Below are 19,417 nucleotides of genomic sequence, written 5' to 3' on the forward strand. Positions count from 1 at the left end.
GGCCAGTGGCAGAAATGGAACAGAAACATACTAGAATAGCTTTGCGTTATAGTGCCCCATGCTTCTTCCTGCTTGAGTCAATGGTGGGTGTCCATAGCCCAGGAACTGCTGCGGCCTGAGCAGTCTCCTGGACGTGGCCTGAGCAGTCTCCTGGACCCGCCATACCTGCCTGCGCTTGCCAGGCGAGTCCGAGCTTGGCAGTGCGACCTCCCAATCATCGGGTTCCAGTTTGGTAAGTGAAGTCTACTGTATATGGCGTCTTTGTTTAGTCGCACATAAACGGGGGTACTGACCAGAAAAGAAAAAAGAAACACACTTTTGCATATGATGCTAATACAAGCGATATGTCTCACATTACTGGCTGTTAGTACCGGTTAATCACCGACGTCACCTCCGCTCTGGACATACCACCGCTTCAGGGCACCACCCTATGCTGCTGTCTTGCTTGGCGTTTGAGTGACATTTTGTACTTAGTATGCCGCATGTCAGCCTTTATCGCCACGCGACGACTACTGAAGCACTCACTTAAACAGCTTCGCTCTGTAAAATATAAACTCGCATTTTTGGTGTTTGATCAATATTCCCCACCACTCAAGCTTTAGTCAAATCCTTGGCTTCACCTTTTGTTGCTAGGGGCATCACTAATAAGGAGAATGCTAACCAAAATTTCATAACTCTAAAACGTTCACCATGAAACTGTTTCTTCACGCCTAATTATCCAACACGAAAGTTTTACCTAAAGGTCTTCGGATGAACCTCACGTCAGTGAGCGCTGAAATAAAAGTTCAGTCGAGTGCATGTCTGGTTTTTCTGTTGGTGGGGCCAAGTTGTGAAGTTCGTCGATCTGAGTGACACGATGCAGTTAGGTTTGCTGAAGGAAACTTCTTTCTAAACCGCAGTAAACCGTCCGCTTTCCACAGTTCCCCCATGTTAAGTATTGCATCAGGATCATAGAGTGCCGACATTGTAGGTGTACAGTAAGTTCTTTTCTGCACTTACGCCCTCAGCCTTCGTGATAGTAATAATTTAGGCTCGCTCTTATCCTAATGACACTTTGTCGCAATGCCGGAACAATGAATTCGTTGTCCAGGCACGCCTGAAAGGAGCAATGGTTCTATCAAAATTACATGTCCGCTTTATTTCTGAAGTACTCTATGTACAAGATGTGTCGATGAGAAGAACATTTACGCTGAACAAAACTCAAAATTAAACTTAGAACACTTCAACAGCCCTTCAAGGCTTAGGATAATAAGAAAACCAGACAAAATATCAGCAAGAAAACAACAACATGAGAACTGAAGAAGAAAGAGAAAGATAAATTAAAACGAAAAACGAAAAAAAAACGACATGAAGGTGCGTGTGCAAGTTCTGATTATTGAAAAAGAACTTTGACATCCTTGTGAACGGTTCATGTTTACAACCTAAATACATGTTCATTAGCAGTCTGGGGATAAATGTAATATAATTTTATTAACGGTAGTTTGAGTCTCTTAGCGCCAGCCATTCGCATTGGCATTTGAAGCAAACTCGCGATAAGAGATTACGTCGAAGGCACAGCTTTTCTTTTAATCTGAGGCATTTCGTGTGCCGTCATAGGAAGCACACATTATGGCACAGGGGCTAACGAATCTATGTGGAACCTATGTTATTTGGCATAGCTCCCTTGGAAACAAGTTGCGGCTGTGTACTGGCACATACTTCACACTTATGAGTCCACACTTTGTTAACTTCCTTGTGCGGATGAGGTTTTGTGCAGACAAATATATGTACTAAACGTTGACGCAACAGGAAACGCGAGAAATACAAACTCCTGGTTGGCTCCCTTAAGGCAACTGCCCAATTCATACTGGTAAAGAAATCCATGCTACAACGTTTCGGCCATGACACAGACACAATTTCCAAACAAACTGGAAAATATAGCTACCTTTATATCAGACATCAGTGCAAGTTAGGGAGGAAAGTCCACTAAACAACGTGTCGTGATTAACATAACAGACACTTAGTTGGTGTCGGTATAGCTTCATTTTCAGGAACACAGCGCAGATATGAAGACAACGAAGAAAAAAAAAGGACCTCTCCAAAGAATGGGCCGTCGCATTCTTTCTTGTTGTAGTACTACCTGTTTGCGCTGCGTTCTTCAAGTATCCAGTTTTCTACTCTGCACGAGGGGTAAGCAAAACGACAACACAAAGAGGGAAAAAAAGGGAGATAGAACAATGCATACACACAAGAGAATGCCGGGGAAGAGAATGCCGGGGAAGAGAATGCCGGGGGGAATGCCGGGGGGAATGCCGGGGGGAATGCCGGGGGGAATGCCGGGGGGAATGCCGGGGAAGTATAAACGATCACTCAGGCTAGTGCACTTGGAAAAATTGCAGTAACTTGAAATTGTTGGTAGCACCAAAAGAACTAGCAAGGTAGCACCCCTAGGTACAGTTCCTACATAAATTTTGAACGTGTTTGCTAAAACCTGTTGAGTGATCACCGATGAGCGCTGTTGCGAGCATTCTAAGAGGAATGAAAAGTGGAACTCCAAATCGCTTCTGAAAGGTTAATTGCGGAAAATAACACCTAGGTTGGCGGTACCCGATGCGACTCTCCAAAAATAGAGATATAGCTTGCAGAAGTGCTTGAGTGCGCAGCATAAGTGGCTGTACGGTGCCAAGGAACGACACTATACTCGCCATCTTGATGAATCCTTGGAAAGTGGGATCGGTTTCTGCTGATAAGAAGGGGAAAACCGACGAGTGGTGGCCTTCATCATCAATTGTGCAACAGCACTTGAAGTCGAGTAGATGTGATGAAACGAAAGATAAAGTATAGTTAGACGCAGGTGGTGGTGTTCAAGACAAGTTCCCAGTACTTTAGCTGTTCACGATGGCGTGTTAGGGGATCATTTACTGGTTCACTTCTCTCTCTTTGGGGCTTCCCATGCGTATACATTTCGGAGCACTCACCAGGACATGAGGCGCACATTTTCACCCATGCTTTGCATTTATTTCCTATATATGTTTCAGAGAAATCCCGCTAGCCCCCTTCCTGCACCCAGCCCCTAAATAACGCTGCTTCATTATGACGCGTGTGATCTGTTTCCACGACTCTGAATCGAGTGGCGGAGCAATCCGTGCATTTACCACATTCCTGTGCTGTACGGGTTTTGGCTTGCAGCTGTGATTGGTTCATCTGCACAACGTCTGTATTTTATTCCCACCTTCTGTCCTCGTCACCAATTTTCGTTAGCGCCTTTTCCTCCTATTTCCTCTACCCCAGGCGCATATAAAAGCGGAGAGAAGTCTACATCACGCTGCCCTTTCTGCCTGTTCCGCAATAGATTTACCTTCCTCTGGTCTGTCTTCTTCGCGTGTATTTGTGTGAATGTTTCCTTTGGCGCTGCGGCGCTATTTTCACCTGTATGTCACGTTATGCTGGAGCCCCACACTTGTATGCAGTAAGCCATGCATATTTTGCTTCCCTGGTCAATTATTTCTTGTGAAAAGTAAGCAATGGGCATCACACAAAGACGCCAAAAAATCATCGCAATCGTCCTTTGAACAGACGCACGAAAGAAGGATTCTGGACAGCTCACTTTTTCCTTCGTCTACCGGTTTCGTTGGTCGACAAGGCTGCCGCGCAACCCCCAGTACACGCGCATTTTTTGTAAGTCGCGGAACATCTTGCCCAGTTAAGAATGAATGCGTTAGTGACACATGCTATACATCACTGTGAAACAACAACTAAAAAAAAGCGCATTCACAGAGTCTAGGGTCTCCGGCCTATCGTGGACCCGGCTTCAGCCAGGAGCTCGATGAGGCTGTCGACGGCAAAGTCCTTAGCACCCAGCTGTGGCAGTGGCTTCAGGTCTTTGCAGGCGTCGGAACCTTTCGTGTACGTCGAGCAGGCTGGTCGTAGTGGGGTGCCCACCACCCGTTCCATGACGGCAAGCAGGAACTCCATGGCGCCGACTCGATGGCAGGGCGCCAGGGTTTCGCCGATGCATTCTGTGACGTCGTGGTACGCACTGCGATCCGCGGGAAGGGAAAGAGAGCAAAGGAAAAATCAAAGAGGTGGTGAGAGTAAGAGACTTGTTAGATATATAATGAGAAGAGCTAGGTAATGAAGGTAAGGAGAACAAAAAGGCTTTAAGCAGAGGACACGTGGCTGGCACGATCGCGCGAGCGTAAAGTGTTCGAGGATAGAAAAGTGAAGAAGGAAAGAGAAAAGAAAAAAAAGTGAATTCTGCAGTTTTATGCGCCAAAAAAAGCATGATCTCATTATGAGACGTGCCGCAATGAAAGACCCCGGATATACTTTTCGCACCGGGGGTTCTTTAACGCGCCGCCAATATACGGTACGCGAGAGTTGCTGCGTTTAGTCCCCGTGGAAAGGTGGCCGTAGGGAATCGAGCCCGCGACCATGAGCTCAGCAACGCAACGCCACAGCCACTGGGCGATCGCCGTGGCTAAAAAAGAAAAAGGAGAGAGGACGCGAACAGAAAGTAGGCGCAACGCGCGGAGAAGTGAAGTGGCGCGCAACATAACGTCTACAGGCTGGATTTTTAGGCAGTAAAAAATGTGGGTTTCAGGCGCCTACAGCAGGCGCTTAAAGCTCATTCTAGGCACTATAGGGGCCGAAAGAAGCGTTTACATAAACTGCTCGCAATCAACCACCTGTTTGATGTATTGAGTGCTTACATATGAATGAATGCATGTATTGAAGTCCATTATCATAGTAAGAAAATTGACGTAGCATTCACTTGTGACATTTGAAAGGCAGCAACCGTAATGTGGAAGCCATCACTTCATAGGATTTTGCCGGGCAGACGTGAGACCACTTTTTTGTCAACCCGCGTACGGCAGTCAACACTCGTAGTATGCATGTGTCTTGACGCTATGAGCAGATACAGCGTATATGCAACAGCCAACCTTACTTCTTACACATTGACGCATCAAGTGGAGTAAGCACGAAAAAAGTCGCAGTTCCACCCGAAAGGCGAAGCATCGATTGCGATAGCAAATTAGTGGACAGCGATACGAAGTGAGGATATTAGTTTTATCAGCCGTATAAACTTGTAAACATAGGCATACTAACTATATTAACAAGCCTGGGGTCGCGCGCGCACAAGCAAACTCGCTGGATGACTTCGGAAACTGCCTGTCAAAGCGCCGATCTAGTGGAACCTTCGTGCTGCACCTCGCATCAACGCAAGCTAAGCCGCGAAAACACGGTGCGTGGCGGACTCTGTCCCCGTCGCAGATGGGTTTCAAGATACGTAGGCCCGGGCGGGCGGGCGCGGTCGCCCGGGCCGCCCGGGCCGCACGGAGTAGGATGTCCCCTCCCCCTTTCTGTCCTCCCCACGAATCCTTGCGTGCGGCGGAAGACGGCACGCTGCATCCCCGCTTTCCTCTCTGTCGTGGCCGAGATTGAGCCGCGATCGCCGGTTTCACCCTCGCACGCTTTCACTCGTACACGCAGCTTACGGCTCGCGGCGACGATTTTATGGCCCTTGGAATTTATACGGACCCTCACGGCGACGCCGACGACGATGGCGGCAATGCACCTCGAGTGTCCGTATAATTGATATCGCAATAAAGGTAATAAATTTGAAGAACTAGGTATTTTTTCCAGGCCAGGCAGGTGCTTAGGGCTTGATACCTTTGCGCTAGCAGAGTGCAGAAACATTTCAGTAGCTCAGAGTGGACCTTTATGAATAGCATTTCTAGATATTAGAAGAGCGTATTACAACGTAGACATCGAAACGTTTTTGGAATATTTACAAGTGCGAGGGCGCAGATGATGATTTGTGCGGAGCTGTTAAGGGAGATATACAAGGATAATCGAGTACAAATCGCACGGGAAGGCAGAAAACTCTTACATGTACTGGAAATTCACCGATGACTTGAGCACGGATGCACTCTGTCTCCATTGTTGTTCACGCTTTATGTTAGTGCCATAGAATTACGACCGCAAGGCGGGTAACGAGGTTTTCACTTGTCTTGCATTTGTAGTGTGCAAATGGTGCAGCAGCAGGTCCATGGGCGGATGTATTCGGATGACATAGTGCTACTAGGGGATAATGCAAGGAATTCACAGAGACTTGCGAATACTTGGGGCAATCTTTAATGATTTTTAATGAAGGTATTAGCAATGAAGTGGTATGATTTCAACACAACAGCAAGTCATACCCACACTCAAGCAATATTAATATAGCTCAGTCTATGCTTAAACAAAGCACGAACCAACTCAAACATCCCCCAAGATATTTTAAAAGCTAAGGGAAGCGAACTACATCTATTACGAAATATGGATCACTTCTCTAATGCTACAATAAATATGAGGTGGGGCGAAGAATCTGGAAATGAGCAATAGTGGCAGCGCTAGCATTGGCAAATTACATTCTTTACTGAAAATCAGAGGTCTTATCGGGAATGAAAGTTAACCAAAAATCGGTGGAACGATTGGCATTCAGGCACCTCGGTAAAACCAAAATTATGCAGGGCAGGGTAACATGGGTTGGGCCTCTTTTGAAGGTAGAAAAGCGCAAATCAGAAGTGGTTTTGTAGCAAGACTCAGGAAAATAGAGGAAAATAAATACAGCTTCATTGCCTTTTGAATTGCCATTACCTATTGAAATTAACAAGCTCTACTGCAAAAATACGTAGCTGGGCACACAAATTGGTTTAAGTGTAACCGGAGTATTTCTTAAGAAAAAAAGACTTGACCGGTAAATATTTCCGGAGCGTGGTAACTAAAACGCTTTCCGCAGGTACATGTTACCAAATTTTTTGAACATTCAAGATTAAGCGGAACATTTAGCTCGGTACCAACTCCTACTTCCCAATTCAAATATATGAAACGCTAGAATCGTTTTATGAGACAAATGCTTGACCAATTTCAAAGATTTGTTGTATTCGAGAGTAAAACGTAAATTCTAATAACTATAACAAACAGAACTCTGATTTGCGGTTTGGAGTTGCTTACAAGAACTGTAGCAAACTTGCACCGAGATTCAGCACCCGCTACAGCTATTGCAGTTGTGCAAACTGACTCTGTTAGGGCACCTAAAGCAGATAAGGGCTACAAACTAAAGTTGATTGGTGACTCGCCGTACTGCTGCTGCTGCCCCCGCGTTCAGCTGCCCAGCGATAGGTTGCAGGTTGAATTCGGGGCCGTGACGACAGGTGGTGAGGAAATGAAAAAAAAGTTCTTTTACCGAGCATTAGATGCGTAATAAAGTACGCAAGGGGAAAATAATTCAAGCGTAGCATGTCATTACATCGTCCCTGTGCATTAATCCCTGTGCTTCTTGGGACGTATAAGTGTATCAATCAATCAATCAATCAATCAATCAATCAATCAATCAATCAATCAATCAATCAATCAATCAATCAATCAATCAATCAATCAATCAATCAATCAATCAATCAATCAATCAATCAAGTTGCCAATCAAATAATTAATTACTGAGGTAATTGATCAATCAGATAATCATTCAAGTAATCGCCTTGCATGCATCATTGCTCACCAGCAGGTGTAGTGGAGTGCTTCCTTGGCGGGGGCCTTGAACACTGCCCGTTGCACAGCGCTTCTCAAATTGGTGAAGCAGGTGTGGAGCTTGTCACCGACATAGTTCATGCATTTGACGCCTCTCAGGTACTCTGTCATCGTGCAGTGAATAACATAGAGAAAAAGAGGGAGCATCAGGTAAGTGACTCGGTGATGGATTGTCTCAGCTGAAGCAGTGAGTCACATTTCTTTTACCCCCTGGTGTAGCCAAGGTAAAGAAGCTTCACATGGTGAATATTTATTTAACATCGTGCCCATTTCTGTTTGAATCGAGTATACATGAATGTACAAGACTTTTCTCTCTACAAACTCTGAGCGATAAGCATTCATCATTGCCTCAGTATCTGCAAGACGAATCGCCAAGAAACAAGGAACGCAGTAAAGCAGACAAACACCATGCATACGTGGCTGGCTTTAAACGTTTGCGATGTACTGGCTTCAATAAGAAAGCTAACTTTTCGCTTGCACTTTCGCAAAAAATGAAACAATATGGTCTTCGATCACAATACCTCTAGTTCATGGTCTAAATTCTAGGCTATGGCCCCATGCTTCGCATCATTTCAGTGCTTTCACATGCAGGCTCAGAAACAAAAAAACTTTCGATTCTGACAGCACGTAACTGTGTGGGTGTCGAGTCCTTATTATGTATGTTTTTTATGTTTTTGGCGATTGGGGTAGATGTGCTGGACATGGCACTTCGGTTTGCACTGCGGTCAGAGCGCAGTGACACCAGACTGAAATAGTAGCACGTGGCGACATATACGCATGTACATGACGCCTAAAACGTCGCCTGATAACCGCATCTGAACAAATAGCTTGTCACAAGGGTGGGTACCAGCAGTGTGGGCGATAGGGGGCTGGGGGGAGGGTGCTTACGATATTAGAACACCAACATACTCTTGAAACGTAATGCTCCAATGAAATACAAATGGATTACTAGAAGGAGTGACGCGCCAATGGAAATAAATGTCGGATGGCAAACATCCTCGAAAATAAGCCGCGGGCTGTGATAATTCCAATTAGTTTCCTTTCTGCACTCCCGGCAGGTCATGATGGGCGCATGTTAAAGAAGCAATAAAACAGAGCGAAAGAAGTCAATTACATTGTAGCAGCCCTGGCTACGCCACTGACTAGAAGAGTGTGCCCTCGGTATTCGAAAGCGGTAAACTACGCGCAAGAAAACTGGCTCCTAACGTCTCACAGCGTGACCCCCAAAAACGCCGCCTTTTCCTCCGTGCTTGGCGAGGCTTGCGGAAAGCAGAACGCTCAGGCTCAGAACAAGTATGCCTTCTCGGCTAAAAGAAATGCATTGCAGATACCTTGGTTTGGGTGCGAACCCGGGGTGCAAACAGCCTCCATGGTTTCTCCGAGTGCTGCTATAGTCGCGAGTGCCGCAGCCTGGCTGCGACCTCGCGTGCAGTCGTGGTGAAAGTGTAGAGCGCACGCTATCTGTCGTTTGTATTTCCTGAAAGTAGAAGTGGAGTTGCTTTTATTCGAGATACGCGGTGCGTGGATACACTTCCTGGCTAATAAGACTGACTCAATTGCATTCGATTTATGCTTTCTACCTGCTTGAGCTTTTCATTTTGAGACCCTACGCCACGAATCTGAAGGTGGTCGAGCTTATACTTCCACTTTGGATGAAGATGCTGCCTCATTAAATCAAATTCACAATGCACTCTTTCTTTTTATAGATTTCCAGTGTAATTACGACAGTGTAGTAAACAGAAGGACACCCCGTAGTCTAAGGACTCTGATTGGAGCTTTCTTTAGCACAGATACAGTGTGGCGGGCAAAGAAAACCAAACTGCACGCGCACATCAGTTTAATGTGAGCATTAAACTAGCAGACTCCTTTCCAAAAGCTTGCGCCATATTTGACAAGATCTGCCTTCTTAAAGAAATGCAGAAAGAAACTGAAGGTAAGAAGAAAAGTCACTCGCTTTAGTACGACGATTCCAACTGAATGAATCACTGAAAAAAAAAAGTCACACGCTCATTTCTGCGCATTGCTGCCGGCTGCACTAGGATACTTTGTATTTGTGGGTGGCATGGTGAAAGAGCTTGGGGAACAGTATGCGCACAAGACTTTTATTTACAAATTTTCTGAATTATGTTGCCTGCCGACAATAATTAACATTCGGCCTATGAGGGGCGCCCCAACGGTCAGCTCCGTCTTTTAGAAGATGTTTAGTGGCATTATAGAAGGTGCATAGCGAGAAAATGCAAGAAATTATTGGATCTTGGCCCTTCAACAGATAGCACGGATGCATGTTTAGTTTTGTGTACTTTTGCACTTGCTTTTGTGGACGAAAGAATAGAAGAAAAAAAACAGTTATTGCAGAAACAGCAACGTTATCACATAGAACTCAACACACCACAGTGCCATGGCGAAGAAACTCTCAAAGGAAGAGTGCGAACAAGATCACGCAACGCTGCAACATTACAAAACACCTTCATAGCGACAATGACAACAACAATAATAATCTCATAACATACAAAGGGACAGTGCCAATGAAGAATGCTGTTATCAACAGGACGTTTGCTTCTTTTACACGCTTACTAACACCTCACAATGCCGCTGTGTTCGAGAGCTTTCTTAAGGCCATTATCGCGCAAATGATTTCTTTAAACTGATTGGTCCGCCGCCTAATGTCATTAAAGATGATTTAAGTCAAGGTCTTGGTGTATCATGACGCGGGCATTCGAAGGCAATATGTGTGTTCGTCAACTAAGCCCCGATCACACTGCGAAATTTTATCGCGGCCAATTTTACACAGGAAATGTTTTGCGTAGGCGGAGCGAAGCCATCATCTATAAAGATTTCTATGTGAGCAGCACTAACGCCGGCACCCACGCTATTCATTCCGTTTCTTCATTCCGTTTCCACGGCTGCCTTTCAGCAACAAAAGTTCTCATTGAAGTGAGAGCTGGGTGTTACCATGTTTCACAAGGCTATTCCTTATAGCGTACGGGCATATTACGTGCACGTCGAACTCTTCAAATGGTGTACCTAGGCTAACATAACTTTCGTAGACCATAGAAACCGAATAACTTATCGAGCATGTGCAGTGAGGACAATGTCAATCCTTTACATACACGTAGTGCATTAACGTTTTCTTGCAAACGATGTTCTAAGCATCTGTCACATTCAAACCACCCATTGGCGCCCAACATTACTTTGATCGACGCCAATTTTGCATCACTTTTTCCGCGGCGAACAGCCTGCCAATATCGAACGTCTAGAACAAAGCATTGGGGAGACGTAGTTGTTAGGTTAAAAGAAATAGCGTTGCGATAAAACCTTTTCGTCGTTACTGCAAGAATCGTGCGACTGCCTGCAGGGTGGAATAAATTTTGGTCTACCCAAGGAAACTGCCCGGGGCTACTCTTGGGGTTTTACAACGTACCCAGACTCCTGCCGAGACATATCACTCGCGAAGTTATTAACGCAAACTTTCAAGCAATGCAAGATTGGTGGAACTTTCTGATTTGAATAGAATCGAACATTGAATGTCTTCTCATTGTAAAGTCACATTGAATATGAACCATAGAGAAAGAAATTGAGCAAGAGGGCACACACGCCAAAAGCTGGCAACAAGGAATACGTCACGCTAGTATTAATTCCGTACGTTAGCTGCCGCGAGCATTGAAAAATAATAATGTGAAATGAAAAGAGATTAGAAGAGTTAACTGCTGGGCTAGTACATGATCTTGCATACTGAAAAGATTTTGCGCCGAAAACAACACACACAAGAAAGACGACGGCACCGCGTCTCGACACCGGTGTTGTTGTCTTTCTTGTGTGTGCTGTTTTTGGCGCACAATCTTTTTAGCATGAAAAGAGATTGTGTTATTTTTTATTCTTTACCGCAAAAACTAAATGAGACGCATGTAAATGAACTTGTACTTTGCGACTTATTTTTCTCATCTAGCGACAAGATAACGGCAAGTCAGACTAGCCAGATATATGCGTCATGCACTAGACACGCTTACGGAGCGAGCGAGACCGGCTGCGCTTGTGAAGTTCGCCTGTGAATTCGGCAACCTATCTCTCTTTTTTGTTTCTTTCTTTTTTCTTATTTAACCCAGTTTGTTGGGCTCCCGCCGTATTCTTGTGTTCCTTCTGCACTTCGACATGGCACCACTGCGCTATTCGACTACGGCAAGGTGAAAAATCCTGTTTCAAAGTCTGCGACGCATTTCAAGCAATTTAAAGGCTTAGACCTGTGAACCTAGACTTCTGAAGCATTTAGCGAGAAACAGCTCAGCACTCCTGGCGCAGCTAATTTGAGTTAATGACTTGTACCGGGAGATGTTTTAGACGCTCTCTATGGGTCCCACGTTACTGTAATTAATTTTGGTAGTTTTTGGGCGCGCTCACTGCGCCTGGCGTTGTGACGCAGTTAGCCAAAAGAAGATTTGCCGTGTGACGCTGATAGTTTCACGTGTGCAGAAGCTTACTGGGTCAAGTTCGTGACGCTTTCCCTGATCCCCAAGAGAATTGCAATTAATTTCGTCATATTTTGGGATGATATTGAGGCGTGCTCACTGCGCCTGTCGTGACGCAGCGAAAAACAGCTTGGCCGTGGTGACAAAATTAGGCGTGTACTAGAATTTTGGAGAGACAAGTTTGTGACGCTTTTCATGAGCCCGGAACAACATACACCTTTTTTCGATGCTCACACTTGTCAAAACGCGACGAGCGATTCCCAAGAGTGATAACACGGCAGTGTGTTGCTTGTGCTGGCAGAACGCGGAAAAGATAACGCCAAGCAGCACAAACACAAGGAAGATGTAATTCAAAAGTTCTGTCTCATGAACGAGAGAAAACAGGCTTTGAACCCGCGCATTTGACTTCAGCGTGAGTTGAAGGAATTAGAGTAGAAGTAGAAGCCAGCGGCGAAGTGTAAACAAACTCGACCGCACTCCGGAATGGCGGCATATCTAAGGGACAAACGCCTACAACATGCGCTAGGAAACCTCCTCCGTAGTGCGTAGGCAGAGTCATATATTCAAGGAGCAAAAGCCCCCAGATTTTCTCTCTCACGCCCGCTCTTACTCTCGCCTGAGCACAAATCTCTGGCGATCCCTCAAATGAACGTCTCGTGGCTCTAGGGTGGCGTCCGCTCTTGCTGAATTTCTTTCTCTATGCATAAACTCTGATCGCAGTCTGTTTAGTAAAAAAAAAAATCAGTGGCGATTTAGTGGTAAAGGCGAGACAAATTCGTTAGAAGTACGTCGCACCATTTGAGGTGACCACACTGCAAAGGGTTCTTCAGCAGCTCTTTTCACGCACGTTCTGCCTCTTCGAGGACCGAAGTGCAGATGCCGGTGGCCCGGAGCAGACGGCCGTCTGTTACATTGCACTTTATATGCAATAACGCGAATCAATAATGCGAAATATATACACGTACACACATACACGGTTTTCTAAGCTCTTCCATACCCTCTCTACTTCGATCATATGGCCGACTTCTCGCACCTGATACACATACGCTTTTTCCACGTTGACACTTCTATGTCTTTGAGACATAGAAGTGTAGACATAGACATTTGAGAAGTCAGAATGCCTTCACATCAATTTCACGTAAAGATACTTAAGTGACTGTCAGTTTTACTTTAGGAACCCTGAAAATGCTGCTCATTTATTTATACCTTCAATGCAGAGATTCCGGATACTCAGCATAATTAAATATCGACACCTTGTCATAACACCACAGCAGAAAAAAAAAACAGCTGATTTAATTTAACTTCTTTTCAATAACGAAAAGGGGACTTACGGTGTAAAATATTTTGTGGCTGGCTTATGCGAGTATGTTACAGGTGTTTCGTTCATGTCGGTAATAAGACTTGCATGGTTGACCAGGAGTAGGTCAATAAGGATGTCAGCAATGAAATGTGCTGACCGCCTGTCGTTGCTCTCTGGGCCACTTAGAACAGGGAGCCTTTCACATAAAATGTCATAATGAGGTTCAACAATTCGTCCATGTTTGTCCAGGGAATGTGCTGTGCAGATTCTTCAAAACCATATTGCAAAGCGAAGGCACATTGACGGTGGCCATTCGACAGGACATTAGGACATGACGATTGTTGGCCTCTACGTGGGTAGTGGACGAGCGTAAGCTAGAGAAACTCGGACTTTGACGTCATCGGCGACGTACGCGTTACACTCTTTCGTACCTATGGCTGCCCCTTGGAGTGTATGTCAAAACGACGACGGCTTTTGAGCAACGGCGAAGAAATGTTGAAAAATGATTAGCTTAGGCGATCATGAAGTTGGTACAACGTCGCATAGTTTCTGCGTAGCGTAAGCTGCTACGAGGAAAGTGTGAGCAATGTGGGCCGGTCATGAAGATGTGCAGTCAAACACGACGCCTCAAAGCGCGACCTGCCAGGAGGAAATTAGACGAGAAAGTGGCATGTGCCGCACACGCCGAGCGTTTGAAAAAAGCTGGCTGTCTTTGGAACGCGAGAAGTATGCGTGTGATTGTAGCGCAGTGAAAAATAAAGAAAAAAAGAAAGCGATCGTGTCCTAGTAGTTAGAGCACCGGATTGTGGTTCCATTGAACCGTCGGTCACCCGTTTATTTCTTTTTATTATAGCTGGGAGAGACAGGAACCTACCTAGCTACCTTCCCATCCACCCAACCTGCCTGCCCACCTACCTACCTACACGAACCTACCGCACTCAAGTCTGTAGACATCCTGAGCCTAACTTAGTGCACAAGAAAGTGCGATATAGACGCGTTTTCTCTCTCTCTTTCACTCCCTCTTTCCCCTCCCCACGCGTAGGGTAGCAAACTGGACTCAGTCTGGTAAACCTCCCTATTTTTCCTTCTCCGTTGTCTCTTTCTCTCTACGTACGGCTCTCTCCCCAGAAAAAAAAGAACAATTATGTTATTGCCGCCAGCCGGAGATTACGCAGAACGTTCAGAAGCAGCGCCACTCCTTCGCGTAGACCTCGGGGGTTAGAGGAGTCCGCGTCGAGCGCAAGATCTCGGAGGCCACGGTCCGGTTTTTTCGTCATATCCGCTAACGGGTGGGTGCGCGCGTCGTCTGCTTAGGTGATACGTAAAAGCGCCCTCCCCCCCAAAAAAAGAAAAAAATTATTAGTCTGACACCTTTGCTTCAATAGCATCTGCCACTTCGTAGCAACCAATGCGGCCCAAAGTGAAATTTTGTTGGAGCTGGTGCATAACCTGCTTTTAGCAAGCGAGAACTGTCCCTCTACTGCTACTACAGGGGTTGAGCGTGACGGCGTGTTGCTTACGCGCATTCTTTGGCCAGCTGCTGCGGCGCATCCGACATGCGCTGAGTCTTCAGGTAGGGAACGTAGTCTTCACCGCAGTCGCGCAGTGTCTCAATCTTGCAGCCGGATTTTAGGTGAGCCTTGCAAGTGCCTGGAAAAAAATGCACGGAATGGTCATCGGGAAAATGTGGACGTCTCTCCCTGCAAGCCAAACAACCTTGAGTATAATGTAAAAGTGCTGAGTATTACGTTTAACATCTTCCAAGCACGCACTAGTCATTAAGCTTTATAAATGAACTATTTGTCCTTTAATCAAGCATGAAAAAATTATTGATTTCATTCAGCGGGAGCACAAAAAATGTACGTGCTGCATTGGAGGAAGTCGAAAAGGGTAGCGATGCCTGTCAGTGTATCACTTCCGTTCCCGTCCTATTATCATTCACAGATCACTGAGCTGACGATAGAAGCATCGCGACAAGGGTTCAAGAAATTAACAGAAAAATATGCCTATCAGCTGCTCGCAACCAATACTTTGGGCAATGTGCAGAAATCATCCACTGAAGGACCCAGAAAAAGAAGCGAACGTGACTCCATATCAACGTGAAAAAAAAAGCTCGTTTCTTTCGTTTGCTCATGGTGAACCAGGCAATACTATATCCCTTAAGATGCATTAAATTTTCATTAGACGGGCATCTGTGATTTCGCATCGCCACCAAAAGGAGGCCATCGTGACAAAGAAACCCACATGGTGAAGTCATCATGTACTGAAACGTGAACAAGTAAAAACTGGTCGGAATACATTTTACACGTTTAATAACCACAATCCGACGTGCAGTCACACGTCGGCCGGTTGCTAAGCGCGGCGTAGTTCACGACGCACGTTTTAGAGATATAAATTAAACCACTGTTAAAAACGCCGGTGAATCGGGAGATGCAGCTATATGCAACACTGTTAAACAAGAAACGTGCGTTTAGAATTACTTATAAGAGAAAATAACAAGTGCAGGCGTAAATAACCATAGCCAAGATGGCGTGGAAGGGCTTTCACTGCCCGTTCGGCTGGTCGGCATTGTCTGTCAAGACGCTTCGGCCTCCTTTAATGTCGCAGCTCTACCCACAATGGCAAAATCACTGACACGAGGCGGATCAGGGTGCATTAAGGGGGGCCATGTTAAATGGCATGAGTCAACCGACGTGAACGATATCGCACTTGGCCGCTCAGATGGAGCAGTTGGTTTGAACGAGGTAATCTCATAGGCAACTTGGGTGACCATGCACTAACCGGGGTAGGAAATGGAATAGATTGGTAAGGAGCGTCGCCGAAGAATGAACTCATCGAGATGCTAATCAGAGGAGCACGAGGGAATTGGGAGATCAATATTGGTGTCCCTGTGGCGGCAATCGCAACGGGACCTTTATGATGACTGTGACAACATAGTCATTATCGACTACTCGCGTTTCAACTTGTATTTGCACCAGGTTAGCGTGACATATCAGCAGTGAGGTGTGGCGGCACAGCTTTCGAGTATGATGTTTGGTTCAGTGATCGCAGCGTTTGTATCCTAACGTAGTTGTAGCTGCTATTAACCCGGCTATTAACCCGGCATCTTTGAAATTGTTTGAAAGAATAGAAGAAAAAGTAACTATAGCACATGATCTCGCTAAATGTCCATGAACGAAAGTGTCACTGGTGTTATAAAAAGAAGTTACTAAAGAATGCGGTAATTCGAAGCTGAAGCAATGCACAGCTGGCTTAAAGTTAAATGGTTCTCAAGGTAGTGACTTTCATTCCGGTTATAATGCGTTCATTAAGGTGAAAATATCGATACAAAATATTGCAGGGCGTTATTGTAAATATCCAGGCTCTTATGATAGCAACCGACGCGTTAACTCAATGGCTATTTCGTATTGTTGCCGAGCACGCTGTCGCATGTCCGATTCCCTGCCGGGGCAGCTGCACCTCGACGGGTGTGGAATGCAAAAACTACGTGGACGCGGCATTGGGGGCAAGTGAAAATAAACTTGTAGCCTTGTACCACGGAATCTCTCGCAGCCCGATTGTTGCTCTGGTACTTTTAAACCCACGAGATCACTTTGTAGAAGCCATGCACGTAACTGGTGACTACACAGATATAAAAGAAAAAATCTGAGGCGCAGTGACGTATATCCAGCCGTCCTGCTGTCACTAAAGTGCCAATAGCATTCAACGGGCCTTTTTTTTTCTCAGCATTTACAGTGTAAAACATGTGGAAGAAATTTTATTTTTAGGTCTGTAAGCTCCTTATTTATTATCACTTAAATACTCATTTTTTTACTGATTAGGGCAGGCTCGTGCCCCGTGTTAGTATCGTAAATTGCTTTCAGTGCTTCATAAATCCTTGGGTGGGCCGGTCAGCTAGGGAGACGCAGAAGGGACGAGAGGAAGGCTAAGCAAGGTCTGTTGGTTGCTTTTGTGTCCTTGCGCAGGAGAGGACCCGTCATTAACGGAATGCTAAATGAAAATATTAAGTCGGCCTAGATTGATAGATTATCTGCCAAGAAGCCTATCATCGTTTTCTGTGTGGAAATACATCCCTTTGTTGCATAAGAAACTGCCACTGAACGTACCGCTCTTGCTCCTTAATATTTAACCGCCGGCACCAAAAAGGATGAGTTGACGTAATCTCCACACGGCCTAATTCTGGGACGCAATCTCTGAATCAGCCGGTGCTGACGTCACATCTGGGGTGCCGTTGTCCACAATAGGGGGCGCCAGTCACAATTCTATATTTTTAAATTCTTTTAAATTCGCCTTTAAGAGCTCTGTCCTACCACGATGATTGGCATATTATTTATATCAGGAGCCGATTAGGCTCCTGATATTGTAGCTTGACTTGTGTCCTTAATGTCTTTTTAACCTGATTGCCTATGCTCTCAATTGAACATTTATATTAACAGCGTGTACATTTGGGCTGGTTGGTTCATCTTGTAAATAAACGCTTTAAGGAGCACGACACAGGCCAGCGTTTTGTCTTGTGGTTCCTTTGCTGTGTGCGGTGTAGCGCGGTTTAAAACATTTATTTATAGCATTGATATGTCTTTTTACCATTTTTTAAAACTGCGTATCGCGTATTTTTATGTTTCGTAGCCAATTAAATGTAATATATATTTAAGATGACATATACACTCCTGTAACCTAGAATGGCAACTAGGGAGCCCTTCAGCTGAACTGCTATCTGTATGGTGACTAGCACCGTGGTACGAAATTACATATCAGTATGCGAGACCATTTCTAACCTATTTCGTAAAATTGAGAGTCATTTATCCGTCCAGGAACGTTCAAGCATCGCACTGTATACTTCAAATTTCTATGCTTTCAGTATTTCACCAGCAGGATATTTATCGCCTTTTCTACGTCCCCCACCACATAAATGTAGGCCCATTCGCAGATTTTTTGTTGTTCAATTACTTGAGGGCCCATGAGCATGACACAAAGAGCGAAGCAGCAGAACTTCCCACAGACGAAGGTTAGTGTAGAGTGTGGCATGACTGTGGCTAGAAATATTCAATGCCGAATTTTTACGTCTATTATTCCGTCCATACTTGCAAAGAACGCAGGCTAAGAATAGCGAAGCATATGTAGCTTACTGTCACTTGAATGCATCGACACACGATAGGGTTAAAAACTTCCCGCGAAATAATTACGACACTCAGAGCAGGCTTACCGAGCAAGGTGGCTGGCAGAAGCAAGAACAGGCCGAAATTGAGACACGTCCCCATCTCCGTAACTTACGTCGTTGTACGCTGGAATCAGGCGCAGAATGATGTCTTCTTTACAGCTTAGCCGTCCTTCTCGCGAACCAATGAGACGTAATGAGGACGGTGACGGAGGAGAGAAGGTCTCGGTGTGTATCCATTTCGCTTCTGCATTCTGCCGACGGCTCGAGACATTTTGAACGCTTCTGTGTTTCTCCTCTTTTCATTTTTAGGTTTTTTTTTTCAGACAGTCCGGGAAAGATCGATCAGTGTGCATGTCTTGGTAACTATATGAACGCTGCGAACGCGCTTATCAGTGCTTTAACGAGAGAAAGCTGGTCTGGAGGTCGTTAGAGACCAGGCTGCGGTATTTTTCGATTTTATAGCTTCACCACGTTCAGTCCAACCTTGGCAGCAATACCTTTCGCTGGCAAGGAGCGCATATCCTTAACTTCCTTGTCACGTAATACGCTAGCCTGATTCGCCTGTCGCAACTAATACGCCAATGAACCCTTTCACTGAATTAATACCGTATAGTGTAACAATTTAGAAGAGCCATTTGTCAAAACAGTCAACGCTTAGCGCATTACTCGGTACCATTTTTCCCGCTATTTATTATTAAAGCCCTTCGTTCTGAATGTTCGGGCTATTAAGTATAATGTGGAGCTACATCTGTACCTGTATAAATCATTTGGCTCAATGGGGCTGCAGAGTAATCGCAGGACACCCGTGTAACAGCCCTGGTGTTTTTTGGATGAAGCCCAACAAATGAGCAGAAGGTTTCTTTCTTGGTTTACTTACGCTACTGAGCCATTTGGAATCAGTGTTACCAAGCTATAACCGCTGCAAGTTTCATAATTAAGTAGTGC

General features: G+C 45.3%; 1 protein-coding gene across 1 annotated transcript; it reads right to left on the bottom strand.

Moving 5' to 3' along the window:
- Positions 1–2,340: 2,340 nt before the first annotated feature.
- LOC142587044 (uncharacterized) lies at positions 2,341–18,691 on the bottom strand. Its single transcript, XM_075697928.1, has 5 exons — positions 18,518–18,691; positions 14,835–14,964; positions 8,883–9,028; positions 7,523–7,655; positions 2,341–4,018 (listed from the first exon to the last, which is right to left on the bottom strand). Exons 1-5 carry the CDS (start codon positions 18,570–18,572, stop codon positions 3,760–3,762), a joined length of 723 nt encoding a protein of 240 aa, XP_075554043.1. The 5' UTR covers positions 18,573–18,691; the 3' UTR covers positions 2,341–3,759.
- Between the last annotated feature and the right edge of the window lie 726 nt (positions 18,692–19,417).

This window comes from Dermacentor variabilis, chromosome 7, assembly GCF_050947875.1.
Source record: "Dermacentor variabilis isolate Ectoservices chromosome 7, ASM5094787v1, whole genome shotgun sequence".
In the NCBI taxonomy this organism is placed as follows: Eukaryota; Metazoa; Arthropoda; class Arachnida; order Ixodida; family Ixodidae; genus Dermacentor; species Dermacentor variabilis.

What these genes read in the sequence shown, in the direction of transcription:
- LOC142587044 (XM_075697928.1), bottom strand. Translation starts at nt 18,572, where the DNA reads ATGGGGACGTGTCTCAATTTCGGCCTGTTCTTGCTTCTGCCAGCCACC. An exon ending in TCTGCCAGCCACCTTGCTCG is followed by an intron (nt 14,965 to 18,517) that starts GTAAGCCTGCTC and finishes ATTTTTTTCCAG; the next exon opens with GCACTTGCAAGGCTCACCTA. An exon ending in CAGCTGGCCAAAGAATGCGC is followed by an intron (nt 9,029 to 14,834) that starts GTAAGCAACACG and finishes TTCTACTTTCAG; the next exon opens with GAAATACAAACGACAGATAG.